We start from the raw sequence: 16,892 nt of genomic DNA, 5'->3' as shown, positions 1-16,892 counted from the left end.
TTAATTTAAAAGATCCTTTGAAATTACTCCTTTGAAATACATATACCAAGTGAAGAATAACTTAAGAATGTATGGGACCTCAATCATAAAATTAACTAATAAAAAAGAAACCATCTAAAAAAAATCTAACAATATATATAAATATATTATATATACTGTATACGTATAATAACGTTAAGGGTAGATTTGTTAATCTTATGCGGAAAAAATTAAGATTAAATAGTATGAATAGCTCAGTAGTTTTTAAGGTACTTAAAGAAACAATATAGTCAAAATTAAACTTCCATGATGCAGATAGGGCAAGCAATATTAAACTACTTTCCAGTATATTACTATGGTATAATTAGCTTTGTTTCCTTTGTATCCTTTGTTGAAAGACATACATAGGTAGACTCAGGAGAAGCAATTAACTACTAGGAGCTAGGTTAAAATTTGTGGCTGCACATATACGCATTTTTTAATTGGCTCACCCAATGTGTTCAGCTAGCTCCCAGAAGTCCATAGCTGCTTCTTCAAAAAAAAGATGAAAAGAAAACGAAGCAAATTTTGTAATAGTAGTAAATTGGAGAGTTGTTTAACATGTTATGCTCTAGACATGCATGCAGTGATTGTTTTCTAAACAAATGCCGAATATAGCTGCAGATAGCAACATTCAGCATCTGATTTTTTTTCATGTGAAAGTATAGATCCAGATCTATGTGTGCTGCACTTTCAAACAATTAATGAGCACCCATATTTGACATTTATTTAGCAACCTAATATCTGAATGCACTTCTATTGCGTCTGTTATTCTCTGAAAAATGAAACAATTTGGGTTGTCCCTGTAATAATTACAGAGATCGAAGTGTTTTGTTTAACAGTGTGGTTCTATGAATAATCTTTGTGACATTCTAGTAATTGCTTGTTGACAGTGATAGTCTAAAATGCCATGTGATAATGAAGAAAGATTCCACAATTTCCATACAGTATATACATACACTGTATGTGTATATATATATATATATATATATATATATATATTTATTAAACATTGTATACACACATATATTATATATATATATACATACACACACATACACTTTATATATACACCCTTACATAATATGTACATATATATTCATTTTTTAGATTATATTTTTTTTAAATACTAGAAAAGTATAGAATGTATTTAATATTAATATTACTCTGCTTTAAATGTTTCTCATTATGCTTACACTGTTTCTTCTGCTTACCCTCAGGATGGATTTATTGACTTTTTGGAATTTATTGCTGCAATAAACTTGGTTTTGCGAGGAAAAATTGATCAGAAATTAAAGTGGTATTTTAAACTCTATGATGCAGATGGAAATGGATCGATTGACCGAAAAGAACTGTTAAGTATAATAACGGTAAGGAAAAAAACTGCAGAGAACAAAGTATACTCTCTTGAGATACAACGTTGTTTATTGAAGTAGTAATACATCAATTTTTTTTTGTTACCGCTCATCTAATGCTACTTCTGTAAAAGTTTTTATCCAGTTCTTTATGTGACCCCAGTGTCGTATAAATTGTTCTGGCATGATTCAAGTAGTCTGCACTGCTCAGCTGGGAATAGCGGAACTAAAGAAAGTTCAAGTTACTTAGATATTAACAAATACATGGACCTGGTCTAGAAGAATTTCTCAGTAAATGGTTGATAGGAAACCTGAATGTGTAGCGTCTCCACATGTCATGCAAAATTCCACTGTGATTTACAGTTGTCTACTGAATTAACATTAATTGCTTATGCAGATGCATAGTAAAAATAAAACACGGAACATTCATCATTGTGACTCCAAACATTCTTTACCAAAAAGATATCATATAACAAAGAAAGAGATATATATAAAGAAAACAACTCCAAATTTGGAAGTGTGGAAATATTGATGGTGGTAAATGAGCACTCTCTGGTGAATGCATCATATAGTTTCTTGATACAGCTGCTTATAATCAAATTTCCAATACAATTTGACATTATGTTTTGTCAGTGTGTTCAGAAAATGTGTGTGTGTATATATATATATTCATACATATACATATTTAGATATATATATGTATGTATCTTAATGTTAAAGTCCTTTTCCTGCCTTTTGTTTTCTAACAGATGAAATCTCATATATTTGAGCCCTTATAACTTTTTTGTGCAATAATTTTTTATAAATAATGTTTATTATATAGGGGTCTATTTATTAAGCTCCGAACGGAGCTTGGTGCCCCGTGTTTGGCTCGCCAGAAACACAAGTTATGAAACAGCGGTCTAAAGACCGCTGCTCCATAACCTGTCCGCCTGCTCTGAGGCGGCAGACAGAAATCAACCCGATCGAATATGATCGGGTTGATTGACACCCCTGCTAGCGGCTGATTGGCCGCAAATCTGCAGGGGGCGGTATTGTAACAGCAGTTCACAAGAACTGATGGTGCAATGAGAAAATGCCGACAGCATATGCTGTCGGCATTTATCGATGTGCGCTGCACATAGTTCGCTATAGCGGATCATGTCCGTCCGCACAATGATAAATGGACCCCATAGTGTTTATTATATAGTGTTTTTATTGAGTGTATTTTTCATGTGTTTTGTGCAACTTTTTAGTTTTTTGAAACAGTTAACCAGAGCTCTGAAGTTGCTGTTTTCATTCTAGCATTTACTTTCAACTTGTAATACAAACGGTAAGTCCGACAAGTACAAACATCCACGTGCAAAGGTTTGCTCTCCACTCATAATCTGACCCTTTATTAAAATATCAGGTTGCTAACTCCTTCTAGGAAGTCATACAAAGCAGTCTGGGGTGCGCTTTTAGAAGGGGTCATAAACTTATGCCTAATCTATCTGAAAATATATGTTGCACTATATTTTATATTCAGGTGCTGCTAACCCAGAAACTCTATAATGAATCATAAACATAGAAATGTAGAATTTGACGGTAGATAAGAACCAAAATGGCCCATCAAGTCTACCCATATTACGTTACTTTTTTCTAAGGAAAGCCTTATGCATGTCCCAGGCATTTTTGAATTATTTTACAGTCTGTGTTTACCCCCTCAATTGGAACTTTAGTCAATGAATCCACCACCCTTTCTGTAAAACAAATGCTTCCTCACATTTCTCCTGAATCTGCAACCCTCTAACTTAAGATTGTGACCCCTTGTTTTGGCATTTATTTCAGCTTCCACTTTATTAAGTCCCTTCATATATTTGAAAGTTTTTATCATGTCACGTCTTTCCATTCTCTCCTCTAAGCTATACATATTTAGGTTATAGAGTCTTTGTACATTTTATATTTTAGACCATGTATCATTTTAGTTGCCCTCCTTTTGACAGTTTCTAGTTTATTTACATCCTTCTGGAGATATTGTCTCCAGAACTGTACACATTATTCCAGATGAGGCCTAACTATTGATCTGTAAAGTGGCATAAGAACCTTGCTATATTTACTACTAATACCTCTCCCAATGCAACCAAGTCTTTGACTGGCCCTACTGGCTGCACTTCTGCATTGTGCACCAAATCATCTAAAAGAGTAATTCCCAAGTTCTGTTTCTCCTTAGTTATAGTCCATAATGTACCATTGAGATTATAATTGTCCTTTGGGTTTTTGGATCCTACAGGCATAATTTTTATCTTGGTAATATTACATTTCAGATCCCATTTATTTGCCTAATCCTTTTGTTTTTAATATCACTGTTCATTTCATCCCCCCGACACATCATCTGTTACAAATTTTTGTATCAGCAAACAAGCAAACCTTCCCCCGAAGCCCACTTCCAATATTACCGATAAGCATGTTAAAAAAAACAAGCCTTTACCTTCTATCATTAAGCTAGCATTCTACCCACTTAACAATCCTAGCATCTACTCCAAGGCAATACATTTTTTTAATAAGTTTGTTGTGTGGGACAGTGTCAAATGGTTTGATAAAGTCTAGATATGTAACATCTACGGCTCCTCCCTGGTCTAAAAATGTAGTTACATGGTCAAATAAATCAATTTGATTAGTCTAACATGATCTTCAAACAGTGTCCTTTGTCTTCTAAGTTATTTGTCAGAGGTTAGTCTTTCTTTTTAAAGAGTTCCCATTAATTTCCCTGCAATTGAGGTCAAACTGACTGGCCTATAGTTAGCAGAATTTTTTAGTCTTACTATCCCTCAGTTAGTTTTTCTCTTTTCACTGATATATCTAAAGAAGGTTTTGCCAACATTTATTTTACAGATTGCGCTAGTTTCTCTTCTGCATCAGCTTTAGCCTTTCTGATAAACTGCTTAGTCATCTTTTGTTGCGCTCTCCATTTTCCCTATCCTTTTCTGCGCCACACAGGAAATATTATCCAAATTATTTTGGTATTAAATATGATAACTCTAGTGCAAGAGAGGTCCTACATGCATAATATTTTTTAAAAAAAAATCATACTGTGATTTGATTCAGCTCTAGCCCTTATGGCTATCTGGTGAAGAGGGGCTGTCTCTTTGTTGAGTTGAGGCACCAGGTCTCTGTATGTATGTAGTTAAAAGGCCATGATACCCACATTTCATGATTTAGAAAGAGAATGCAATTTTAAACATCTTTCTAATTTACTTATATTATCTAATTTGTTTTATTCTCTTGATATTCTTTACTGAAAAGCATATCTAGATATGCTCATTAGCTGCTGATTGGTTGCTGCACATAGAAGCCTCATGTGATTGGCTCACCCACGTGCATTGCTTTTTCTTCAAATAAGGATATCTAAAAAATGAAGCAAAATAAATAATAGAAGTAAATTGTAATGTTGTTTAAATTTGTATGTTCTATCTGAATCATGAAAGAAAGATTTTGGGTTTAGTGGCCCTTTAAAGTGATATGTCAGGATTAGCGCAGCTCTTCAGCACAATAGTGGTAAGTATTTTTAACCCCTAAAATAATTTAAAGGAAACAAATGACTACTGATACAATTTCATCAGACTTTCTGTGTTTTCTTTACATGTTGTGGTGCATTTGTTAATATATTTGTTTTGTGAAAATGACACACATCTTTTTTCGTGAACAAATTTAAATTTGTAATTAAAAAAATTAACATGTCTACTAAAAACCCTGTAGATAAAGAATTGTGACCAAAATTATAACTTTAGAAAGCAATAGTACTCAAGGAAAGCTTTAGGCCACAGAGTAAGGGGAGGATTTAGAAATATGTATTAAAGGGACAATCAATAGAAAATAGCATGTGCTGTTAGACATATAGCATCAGCAGTTTTAATATGTGCCAGGCTTGAAACTAAAGCATTAATGGTCAAAATGTAAATGTCCATGAGTGCATTTCTGCAAAAAAATATTTTTCTAAAAAAAAAAAATGCTTCTAATGCAAGCCATTACTAATTTTTAGTGGCATACACACGTTCTACGTGCTCTGTGCTCCAATATAAAAACATCAGATCAGCTCAGAGAGTCCTTGGTGGTTTTTAGGACATAAATTAAGTCACTTACAAAGTGTTTAAAATGCATAGGACACTCAAAGCATGTGTGTTCATGCTGCTGAAACAGAGAAAGCTGTTACAAGAAGCATTTTGCTAATACAAAGTATATTGGTGGCATGAGTCCTTATTTAAACGCAGTTAATCCCCATCTGTCATTGCATGCATGTATACTATATTTAGCGGCTTGTTTATGACAATCATTTACTAATGATAACTTAATGAGACCCATCATTGGAAAGAGGGGGCTCTTATCTTCCCAAACCTGGGCCTCATACTCCTCTGTGTTTTATGGGGGATAGGGCTCTAAATAGTGTCCACCCACCACTCATTAAACACTGCACTGTTGCATAATTGTGGTGGAATAATTGCAATTTTATTTGTAGTTTGGTGTGAGCTAAGAATTATATCAGTGCCAGCAAGCAGTGTGACCTCTAGGTAAAGTTTGTGGTGGGCCCCATTTCTGCTGTGCCTTTTCAGGCTGTTTATAATCAGCAGAAACTGTGACTGAGTTATCCTCCTACCTTGTGTAGTCCACACCAGAAGAAATGTACTTCCTGTACAAATATTGTGGCTTTTTTTTTGTACAACAACACTGTGGTTGGTAGTCATCTTGAAAACCCATATTTTTAAGGGCAAATCCAAACACTTTTCTTACACTGTGACCGTTTTTTCTCCTATAGGTGTCGGCCCAGTCTCAATTGCATACCTCCCAACATTTCAAATTTATATTACTTTGGTCTTATGATTTTTTTAAGCCCCCCCCCCCCCCCCCCCCCGATGGCAAAAATTTGAAATGTGGTGGGCAGGGGCGGGGCTTAAAAAAATCATAAGACCAAAGTAATATATATAAAATTCTAAATAAAGTAATATCTTTTAATACTCTTGGGCAGCAAATCAAACACAAGCTCAAACCACTGGTATAGCTATGTGAGCTCTGTATTTAGTTAACCTTTGCAGAGACAGTGCTAAATTTTTTTATCTTAATTGGACATTTAACAATAGATTCTTTAAAACTGCTCTCTGCATTCCCCATTATATTCTAGATTCTGGGTTTTAAAGTTAGCAAAAATGTACAGTAACACACTACATCTCATACACTTATACAGGCAGATACACACACACACTTATACATACAGATACACACACTACATAGCTTACATTTATACATGCAGATGCACACACACTACATAGCATACACTTATACAGGCAGATACACACACACTACATAGTTTACACTTATACATACAGATACACACTACACAGCATACACCTATACATGCAGACACACACACTTATTACACACACAGATACACACAAACACTACACAGCATACACTTATACATGCAGATACACACACACTACATAGCATACACGTATACATGCAGATACACACTTATACATACAGCAACATACACACACTACATAGCTTACACTTATACATGCAGATACACACACACACACTACATAGCATACACTTATACATACAGATACACACACACTACATTGCATACACTTACACATGCAGACACACACTACATATCATACACTTATACAGGCAGATACACACACATACTACATAGCATACACTTATACATACAGATACACACACACTACATAGCTTACACTTATACATGCAGATACACACACACTACATAGCTTACACTTATACATGCAGATACACACACACTACATAGCTTACACTTATACATGCAGATACACATGCACACACTACATAGTATACACTTATACATGCAGATAGGCACACTTCATAGCTTACATTTATATATGCAGACACACACACTACATAGCCTACACTTATACATACAGGGAGTGCAGAATTATTAGGCAAGTTGTATTTTTGAGGATTAATTTTATTATTGAACAACAACCATGTTCTCAATGAACCCAAAAAACTCATTATTATCAAAGCTGAATAGTTTTGGAAGTAATTTTTAGTTTGTTTTTAGTTATAGCTATTTTAGGGGGATATCTGTGTGTGCAGGTGACTATTACTGTGCATAATTATTAGGCAACTTAACAAAAAACAAATATATACCCATTTCAATTATTTATTTTTACCAGTGAAACCAATATAACATCTCAACATTCACAAATATACATTTCTGACATTCAAAAACAAAACAAAAACAAATCAGTGACCAATATAGCCACCTTTCTTTGCAAGGACACTCAAAAGCCTGCCATCCATGGATTCTGTCAGTGTTTTGATCTGTTCACCATCAACATTGCGTGCAGCAGCAACCACAGCCTCCCAGACACTGTTCAGAGAGGTGTACTGTTTTCCCTCCTTGTAAATCTCACATTTGATGATGGACCACAGGTTCTCAATGGGGTTCAGATCAGGTGAACAAGGAGGCCATGTCATTAGATTTTCTTCTTTTATACCCTTTCTTGCCAGCCACGCTGTGGAGTACTTGGACGCGTGTGATGGATCATTGTCCTGCATGAAAATCATGTTTTTCTTGAAGGATGCAGACTTCTTCCTGTACCACTGCTTGAAGAAGGTGTCTTCCAGAAACTGGCAGTAGGACTGGGAGTTGAGCTTGACTCCATCCTCAACCCGAAAAGGCCCCAGAAGCTCATCTTTGATGATACCAGCCCAAACCAGTACTCCACCTCCACCTTGCTGGCGTCTGAGTCGGACTGGAGCTCTCTGCCCTTTACCAATCCAGCCACGGGCCCATCAAGACTCACTCTCATTTCATCAGTCCATAAAACCTTAGAAAAATCAGTATTGAGATATTTCTTGGCCCAGTCTTGACGTTTCAGCTTGTGTGTCTTGTTCAGTGGTGGTCGTCTTTCAGCCTTTCTTACCTTGGCCATGTCTCTGAGTATTGCACACCTTGTGCTTTTGGGCACTCCAGTGATGTTGCAGCTCTGAAATATGGCCAAACTGGTGGCAAGTGGCATCTTGGCAGCTGCACACTTGACTTTTCTCAGTTCATGGGCAGTTATTTTGCGCCTTGGTTTTTCCACACGCTTCTTGCGACCCTGTTGACTATTTTGAATGAAACGCTTGATTGTTCGATGATCACGCTTCAGAAGCTTTGCAATTTTAAGAGTGCTGCATCCCTCTGCAAGATATCTCACTATTTTTGACTTTTCTGAGCCTGTCAAGTCCTTCTTTTGACCCATTTTGCCAAAGGAAAGGAAGTTGCCTAATAATTATGCACACCTGATATAGGGTGTTGATGTCATTAGACCACACCCCTTCTCATTACAGAGATGCACATCACCTAATATGCTTAATTGGTAGTAGGCTTTCGAGCCTATACAGCTTGGAGTAAGACAACATGCATAAAGAGGATGATGTGGTCAAAATACTCATTTGCCTAATAATTCTGCACTCCCTGTACAGATACACACACTACACACCTTACACTTTTACATGCAGAAACACACACACTTATACATACAGATACACACACTACACAGCATACACTTATACATGCAGATACACACACTTCATAGCTTACATTTATACATGCAGACACACACACTACGTAGCCTACACTTATACATACAGATACACACACTACACAGCTTACACTTTTACATGCAGAAACACACACACTTATACATACAGATACACACGCTACACAGCATACACTTATACATACAGATACACACACTTCATAGCTTACATTTATACATGCAGACACACACACTACATAGCCTACACTTATACATACAGATACACACACACTACACAGCTTACATTTATACATGCAGATACACACACATACACACACTACATCATATATGGGTATCTGTAACTCATTGTATGAGGTCCTGGGGTTGACAAGCACTTTAGATGGCAGTCTGAGGCTGCCACTGTTCGTTACCCTGGTGTTGCACTGCTCATCATATATGAGTATTATCACCAGTGTTAGAGGTCACCATTACCTGAGGTCAGAGGGTATACAGCCTTCTTATTCCTACTTAACCCACACACCATTCCTTTTCCACAAGGAATCCAGGGATATAACCCTGGGAGAGAAAAGCCATCTGCTTCTGAGTATGGGCCCAATAGAGTTTAAAAAAATAAATAAAAAATTAAAATGCATGGGGCAACCCAGGACAGCGGGACAGACCCCTAAAATTGGGACTGTCAGTTGGGAGATATGCAATTGAGACCTCTGAGACCTTGTAGTAATGGCCCTGGTGACAGCTGCTTCCTTATTAACCTCAATCTGTATTCAATAGAGCTGCATTACTTTGTATGGAAGTAAGCTCAAATTATCTATGGGCTTCAAAATTCTGCAAATTTGTTAGAGAATTCATTTAATTTTGCCCCAGATTATTTCACTCCAAGATAGATTTTTAAGAATCTGGCACTGTAAGACTTTGCCGCATGCTAAGATAATCAAGTATCTATTTGTATTATATAAATAGTCAAACGTATATTCCCCTTGAGATTCTTGCTGCTATAAAGATGTTATCCTTTAAATATTTAAATTTAAAGATGAATATTACAGTCACATGTCAATTTCCATATGGATGTCCAGTGTTCAGCAGACATTTGCTAAAGAACAAATGCTGCAAACTATTTTTTTTTTTACAAATGTATCAAAGTTAAACCATTCCTGCTGCCCAATTTATTTTTTGGAGCACCGGATAATCTGGCCATTACTCATTTGTCTGGCTGTATATGGTCTCTAAAAAAAAACGACAACAAAGAAATATTTATGTACATATTTTAAGAGTGAAATAGTTAGTTCAAGAATGGGCCTTGGTGGATATATCAATCAGCATATACATAAACATATATTATCATAACCCCATAAGAACATAAAAAAGGATTTTTACCTGTTTGCAATAAAACTGAGATTACAGACTATTTTAATAAATTGTCCCCAACAGGTTTTGTGTGTAAATTTTTACAACAAAGGGATAACAAAAGGTCAAGCAAAATATGTATAAGCTGAATTGAAAGATATTTGGTTTGTAATTTACAATTAATTTACTTCCATTTATGCTCTAATTTACTTTCAATGACCACTGGGAATAAAATACACAGAGGAATAGAATTTTCATTGTTTTATTATTTAAAGATTAGTGTTTCACTTTATTTGCTGTCAAAATATCATCTGAACGTGAGTTGGCAAATGTTTATTGTAAACTTATGTTCCAATGAAAATTGCTCAACTAACATCTCATTAATCATTTATGATCCTACTGTCATAAAGCCATGGAAACGCAAGAAAGTAAACTTGTTATGTACTAAAGAAGGATAAATTATATTTTAAGTGGTATTTATTGCATTCCTTGTACATAGACACTGCTTAGTACACTGGGGGGCTTCTCACAGGTCTTATAGGTGTGTGCACATGTTTATACACACTGTATTATATATACATATTTATATATAAATACTATATGTATATAAATATATACTGTATATAAATAAATAATATATATATATATATAAAAATATATATATAAAAATAATAAATATATATATATACACAGTATATATATATATATATAAAAACAAAGAAGAATCTTTGACAAAGCGCCAGAAGGGCGTGAAACGCGTCAGATGACGTCACACTCCACACACCTGTGTCTCCTGGTAATCACACCGCTATTGTATGCCGAGTGTTTGTCCGACATGCCACAATAAAGGTATGATTGAATCACTTTACTTCGACTTATGTGCCTGTGTTGTGCCTTAAACAGTGGACATTCTATTTGGTCTGGGAGCATACTATAGGGGATATTCTTCTTTGTTTATAAGTATACCTGGAAAACGAGCAGCCTGGTCTGCGAGTTCGGGTTTGTGCCGGGAGAGGCGCCGACGCAGCTTCCCTGTATGTTCCCGTTTAGACCTAGCCGCCCAGTATTCTTAACTCTCACTAACCTGTACATATGAGATATATATATATATATATATACACACATACATACACATACTAGTATTAAAGCCCATGTACACGCTCCAAAATGTTTAAAGAAAGAAATATACCTATCCCTCTATCCTTCTATCCCTATCCTTCTATTCATATATCCCTATATCTCTATCTCTATGCCTCTATGCCTGTATTCCTATCCCTCTATCCCTATTCCTCTATCCACCTATCCCTCTATACACCTATCCCTATCCCTCTATCTCTATCCATATATCCCTATCCGTCTATCTCTTTATTTTTCTGCAGTGTAGGATCCCCTGACCTTCCAACCTCCCTGATCCCCCCTCAAACAGCTCTCTAACCCTCCCCCCTCTATTTTTTTATTTTTTTGTGGTGTAGTGGTCCCACCACCTCCCCCTGTCCTGTGATCACCATTTAGTACCCCTTGCAGCCCTAATCCCCTTTTCTGTAGTGTAGGGCCATCCCACTTCCTCCCCCCTCCGGTGCTGAGCTGCCCACCTGCCCTCACCTCCCACCGGCACCAGCAGCAGATTTTTAAAGATGGTGACATACACACTGTCACTGTCTGTAACGATCAGGCATCTGCCCTCATATGGAGGCGAAGAACTGATCACGCTCCGGCTCCATATGTGGCAGATGCCTGGAGCTTCAGGAGCTCCAGCTCTCGGCTGTAACTTAACAGCTGAGAGTGCTGGAGCTTCCTGAAGCTATCTCACGCCTGCGGTTAAGGCCAGGTATGTTTGTCCTCGTGCAGTCTCTACTGCGCATGACTGCATCAGACAAATATACCTGACCATTTATTATAGGAGATATATATATATATAAATAAAATATATACATAATTTATATCTTAACTAATAAATTCCTTTCTTTCATGGTGATAAGAGTCCACGATCCATTACTCCTGGGAATTACCTTTCCTTCATCTAGGAGGAGGAGGAGAGCCTCTGATGAAGCGCATGTGAGCATGCGTGAAACATGTCAGGCGTTTGAATGTTTCTCCTTTAACATTTGACATTGCTGAATAAACCGCTTCTAGCATTAAGCTTTGGGCTCAGTATTGCTTTTATTTCTCTGGACTTTCACTAGGAGGAGGCAAAGATTCCCAATCCTCAAAGCTCTATATAAACCCTCACACCTCTATGGTAATCAGGTTGACATAGCCAAGTTGACAGATGTGAGAATGAAAATACATCAAAATAATTAGAGGAAATGGGAAAAAAAAGGATGTGCCAAAAATAATAAAAAAACAAATAATACAAAAATTTAGGAGGGGGTCTTGTGGACTCTTATCACCATGAAAGAATGGAATTTATCAGGTAAGATATAAATTATGTTTTCTTTCATACAGGTGATAAGAGTCCATGATCCATTACTCCTAGAACTAATACCCAAGCTGTGGCAGAGGCCATGAGTAATGGAAAAAATAGGGAGGGATTGAACATCCTTTTAAACCATAAGAAAAAACACCCAAAAACAGAAAACTGCATCCTAGACAGAACCAACTGCCTAAAACACATTCCTACCAAAAGCAGCTTCAAATGAAGCAATAACATTAAAATGATAGAATTTAGTAAAATGTATGCAAGGATGCCCAAGTAGCTGCCTTGCAAATTTGATTCACAGAAGCCTTGCAAATTTGATCCACAGAAGCCTGATTCTTGAATGCCCAGGAAGTGGCTACAGAGCGAGTAGAGTGAGCAATGATACGTTTAGGAGTCTAACTTGCTTCTATATAAGCCATATAGATTAATTGCTTAATCCAAGAAGCCAGAACAGAAGATGCCTTCTGCCCCTTGCGCTTACCGGAAAAATTAACATATTAAACCAGGAGATAATATGAAGTGTTTGGATAAGGGCATAGAGAAGGATACACACAAAAAATAAGATGAGAATAACAAGATAGAGCAACAATTCAGAGACTCTTCTAGCAGATGGAATATCCAAAAGGAGCAAAGCTTTCCAAGAAATAAGCTTAATATCCACCTTGTGCATTGGTTCAAATGGAGGAGATTGTAAAAACCTCTAGAACAAAATTAAGATTCCAAGGAGGAGAAATAGGTTTAATCACAGGCTTTATTCTAAATAATGCCTGAACAAAACAATATATATCTGGAAGATAAACTATTTTCTTATGGAAAAGAAAAGAGAGGGCTAAAATCTGGCCTTTCAAGGAGCTGGCAGAAAGACTTTCCTGCAAACCATCCTGAAGAAACACAAAAATTCTGGGAATCCAAAAAGAATGCCAATAATAGCAAAAGATTAAAAGCTTTCCAAACCTTATAATATATCTTTCTGGTAACAGGTTTCCTAGCCTGAACAAAAGTATAAACAACAGCCTCAGAGAAACCTCTCTGACTAAGAACATCTGAACCAGATCTGCAAACCAAACTCTTAGAAGACACTTTGGAGCTATGAGAAACACTGATGCATTCTCTATCCTGATCTTAATTATTACCCTTGGAAACAATACCAGAAGAAGCACATAAGCTAGGTAAAATGACCAAGGCATCCTCAGAGCCATTGGATCTCTGGACCTGGAAAAATACTGAGAAAGATTTTTTATCAAACTGGAAGTCATGAGATCTATCTCCAGCTTTCCCAAAAGACTCAGAATCTGACTGAATACTTCTAGATGAAGAAACCATTCCCTTGGATGGATAGTCTGGCTGAGAAAATCTGCTTCCCAATTGTCCACTCCTGGAACATGAACTGCAGATATATGACAATGATGGATTTCTGCCCAAACCAGAATTTTCTAAACTTCCTTCATTGTCAGGGAACTTCTGGTTCCCCCCTGGAGATTGATAAATGCCACAGCTGGGACATTGCCTAACTAAAACTGTAGGAAGAAATCTATCCTTAACTAGGGCCAAAAGAGAAGAGACCTGTGAATTGCTCAGAGTTCTAGAAATATATATGGGCAATTTTGCCTCCCAAGATGCCCAAACTCTCTGAACAAGGCAAGAACCCCTTACCGCACCCTAGCCGGACAGACTTGCATCTGTCAAAATAAGTCTATAGAGGACAAGCAAAGCTTGCTCCCTGAAAAATGTGCTGGGGAATTAACCACGATGAGAGAGACTGGATTGCTAGAGGACTCACAGAAATTATTTGTGAAAACTGGGATAGATCCCTGTTCCACTGATTCAGCATGCAAAGCAGAAGAGGCCATATATGCAGCCAGGCATAAGGCACTGCATCTGATGCTGCCACCATTAAACCTATTAATTCCATACAGGAAGCTACTGAGGGAAAAGACTGAGCCTGAAGATTCAGACAGGCAAACATAAATTTTCTCGTGGAAACTAAATCTACTGTATTTGAAATCCCAGAAAAGTTACCTTTGTCTGAGGATTAAAAAAAAATATTTGGCAAATTTACTTTCCAACCATGGGGCTGAGGAAATGACAACAGTAGGTTGAAATGAGATTCTGCTAAAAGTATAGATGGAGTTTGAACCAAAATATTTTCTAAATAGGGAAAAACTGAAATCCCCTGAGATCTTATGACACCAAGACACCTAGAATCTTTGTAAAGATTCTCGGTGCCATTGCTAGACCAAAAAGAAGGGCCACAACTGATTGTTTTTGTCTAAAAAAGGAAAACCTCAGAAATTGGTGGTGATCCAAATGAATTGGAACATGTAGATAAGCATCCTTTAAGTCTATAATAGAAAAAACTTCCCAGCAATAATGCAGCAGATGTGCCAGTGCAGACTGGGGTTTTCTGCCAGAACCTCATAAAAATCTAAACAATATAGAATGTCCACAGCATATATCATTTAGATCTCAGTCTATGGTTGACATATAATAATCTTGATGAATAAAAGAAAGGATTGACCTGATAATGTCCATTTGAAGGTAGAAATCTTGGCAAACTTGTTCAAAATGTTCAAATCTTCAAACAGGCCAAAATATTCCTTCTTTCATGTGAACTTTGAAGAAATTTGAATAAAAACCCAATCCCCTGTTCTGATAGAGAAACTAGAACAATAACCCTTATAGATTCCAGATCTGAAACAGATTAAAGAAAAGCCTGAGCTTTCACAGTGTTCTCTGGTATCCTTGAAACAAAAAAATTGGTGAGGCAACGATTTGAAACCTATCGGATAGCCCTGAGAAACAAATTTTCAGAGCCCAAGGATCTGAAACTGAGAGAAACCATGCATCCTGAAAATGCATTAACCTGCCCCTACCAGAGATACTGTACTTGGGGCCGCACCTTCATGCTGTCTTAGAAGTAGGGGTGAAACCTTTTGACTGCTTGGACTTGTGCCAATAGGCACCAAACGTTCAAGGCTTACCTGAGCCGCTTAAATTTGAGGAAGAGGCAGCCTACTTTTGCTCCTTATTTTGATGAAAAGCACTAAATTAACCAGAAGTTTTAAAAATACCCTTACATTTTTTATCTTGTAGAAGAAACTTCCTCTTGCCACCAGTAGCTGCTGAAATGATACTGACCAGTTCAGTCCTAAAGAGACAATTACCTTGAAAAAAGAATGGAAAGTAATCTATTCTTAAAGGCTGCATCAGCAGACCAAGATTTAAGCCATAGAGCATGTCTGGCAACAACTGAAAGACACAAATTATTAGGGCTAATTCTGATAAAATCAAGAATAGCATCATCCACAAAAAAATTAGCATATTTAAGTATATTCAAAAGCTCCTGAAAATTATATCTGTCAGATTCAACAAGAACATGAAACAGCAGCAATAGCAACAGCAGGTTTAAAACATTTTTTAAGCAAAATGGAGATAAGACTTTCTTAAATTGGAATCAAGTTTCCTATCTAATGTATCTTTAAAAGAGAAACTCTTTTTTTTCTGCTAAGGCAGTGAACTGATTGTCATGTTCAAGAAACCAGTTTGAGATGATTTGAGCTTTGTGACATGGTGCATTATCCTGCTGGAAGTAGCCATCAGAAGATGGGTACAGTTTAGTCATAAAGGGATGGACAAGATAACAACAATACTCAGGTAGACCGTGGCATTTAAACAATGCTCAATTAGTACTAAGGGGCCTAAGGTGGTGAGTCTGTGCAAATTGTAGCCTCAGTTTCCTGTTCTTAGCTGGCAGGAGTAGTACCCGATGTGGTCTCCTGCTGCTGTAGCCATCTGCTTCAAGGTTCGACGTCTTGTGCGTTTAGAAATGGTACTCTGCATATCTTGGTTGTAACGAGTGGTTCTTTAAGTTACTGTTGCCTTTCTATCATCTCAAACCAGTCTGCCCATTCTCCTCTGACCTCTGACATCAACAAGGCATTTTTGTCCACACAACTGCCGCTAACTGTATATTTTCTCTTTTTCAGGCCATTCTCTGTAAACCCTAGAGATGGTTGTGCATGAAAATCCCAGTAGATCAGCAGTTTTTTTAAATACTCAGACCAGTCCATCTGACACCAACAACCATGCCACATTCAAAGTCACTTAAATCCCCTTTCTTGCACATTCTGATGCTCAGTTTGCCATGTGAATGGCTGATTAGCAGTTTGTGCTACCAAGCAATTGAACAGGTGTACCTAATAAAGTGGC

General features: G+C 36.9%; 1 protein-coding gene across 1 annotated transcript in view; it reads left to right on the top strand.

The window, feature by feature from the left end:
* GUCA1C (guanylate cyclase activator 1C) overlaps positions 1–16,892 on the top strand; it is a 153,884-nt gene that overhangs the window by 104,072 nt on the left and 32,920 nt on the right. Inside the window, exon 2 of the mRNA XM_053704753.1 lies at positions 1,239–1,388. Coding sequence (XP_053560728.1) covers positions 1,239–1,388 — 150 coding nt within the window. The remainder of the gene's footprint in view (positions 1–1,238; positions 1,389–16,892) is intronic.

Source organism: Bombina bombina, chromosome 3 (assembly GCF_027579735.1).
Source record: "Bombina bombina isolate aBomBom1 chromosome 3, aBomBom1.pri, whole genome shotgun sequence".
NCBI lineage: Eukaryota > Metazoa > Chordata > Amphibia > Anura > Bombinatoridae > Bombina > Bombina bombina.
The sequence above is the reverse complement of the archived record's forward strand: the minus strand, read 5'-3'. Positions and strand labels throughout refer to the sequence as shown.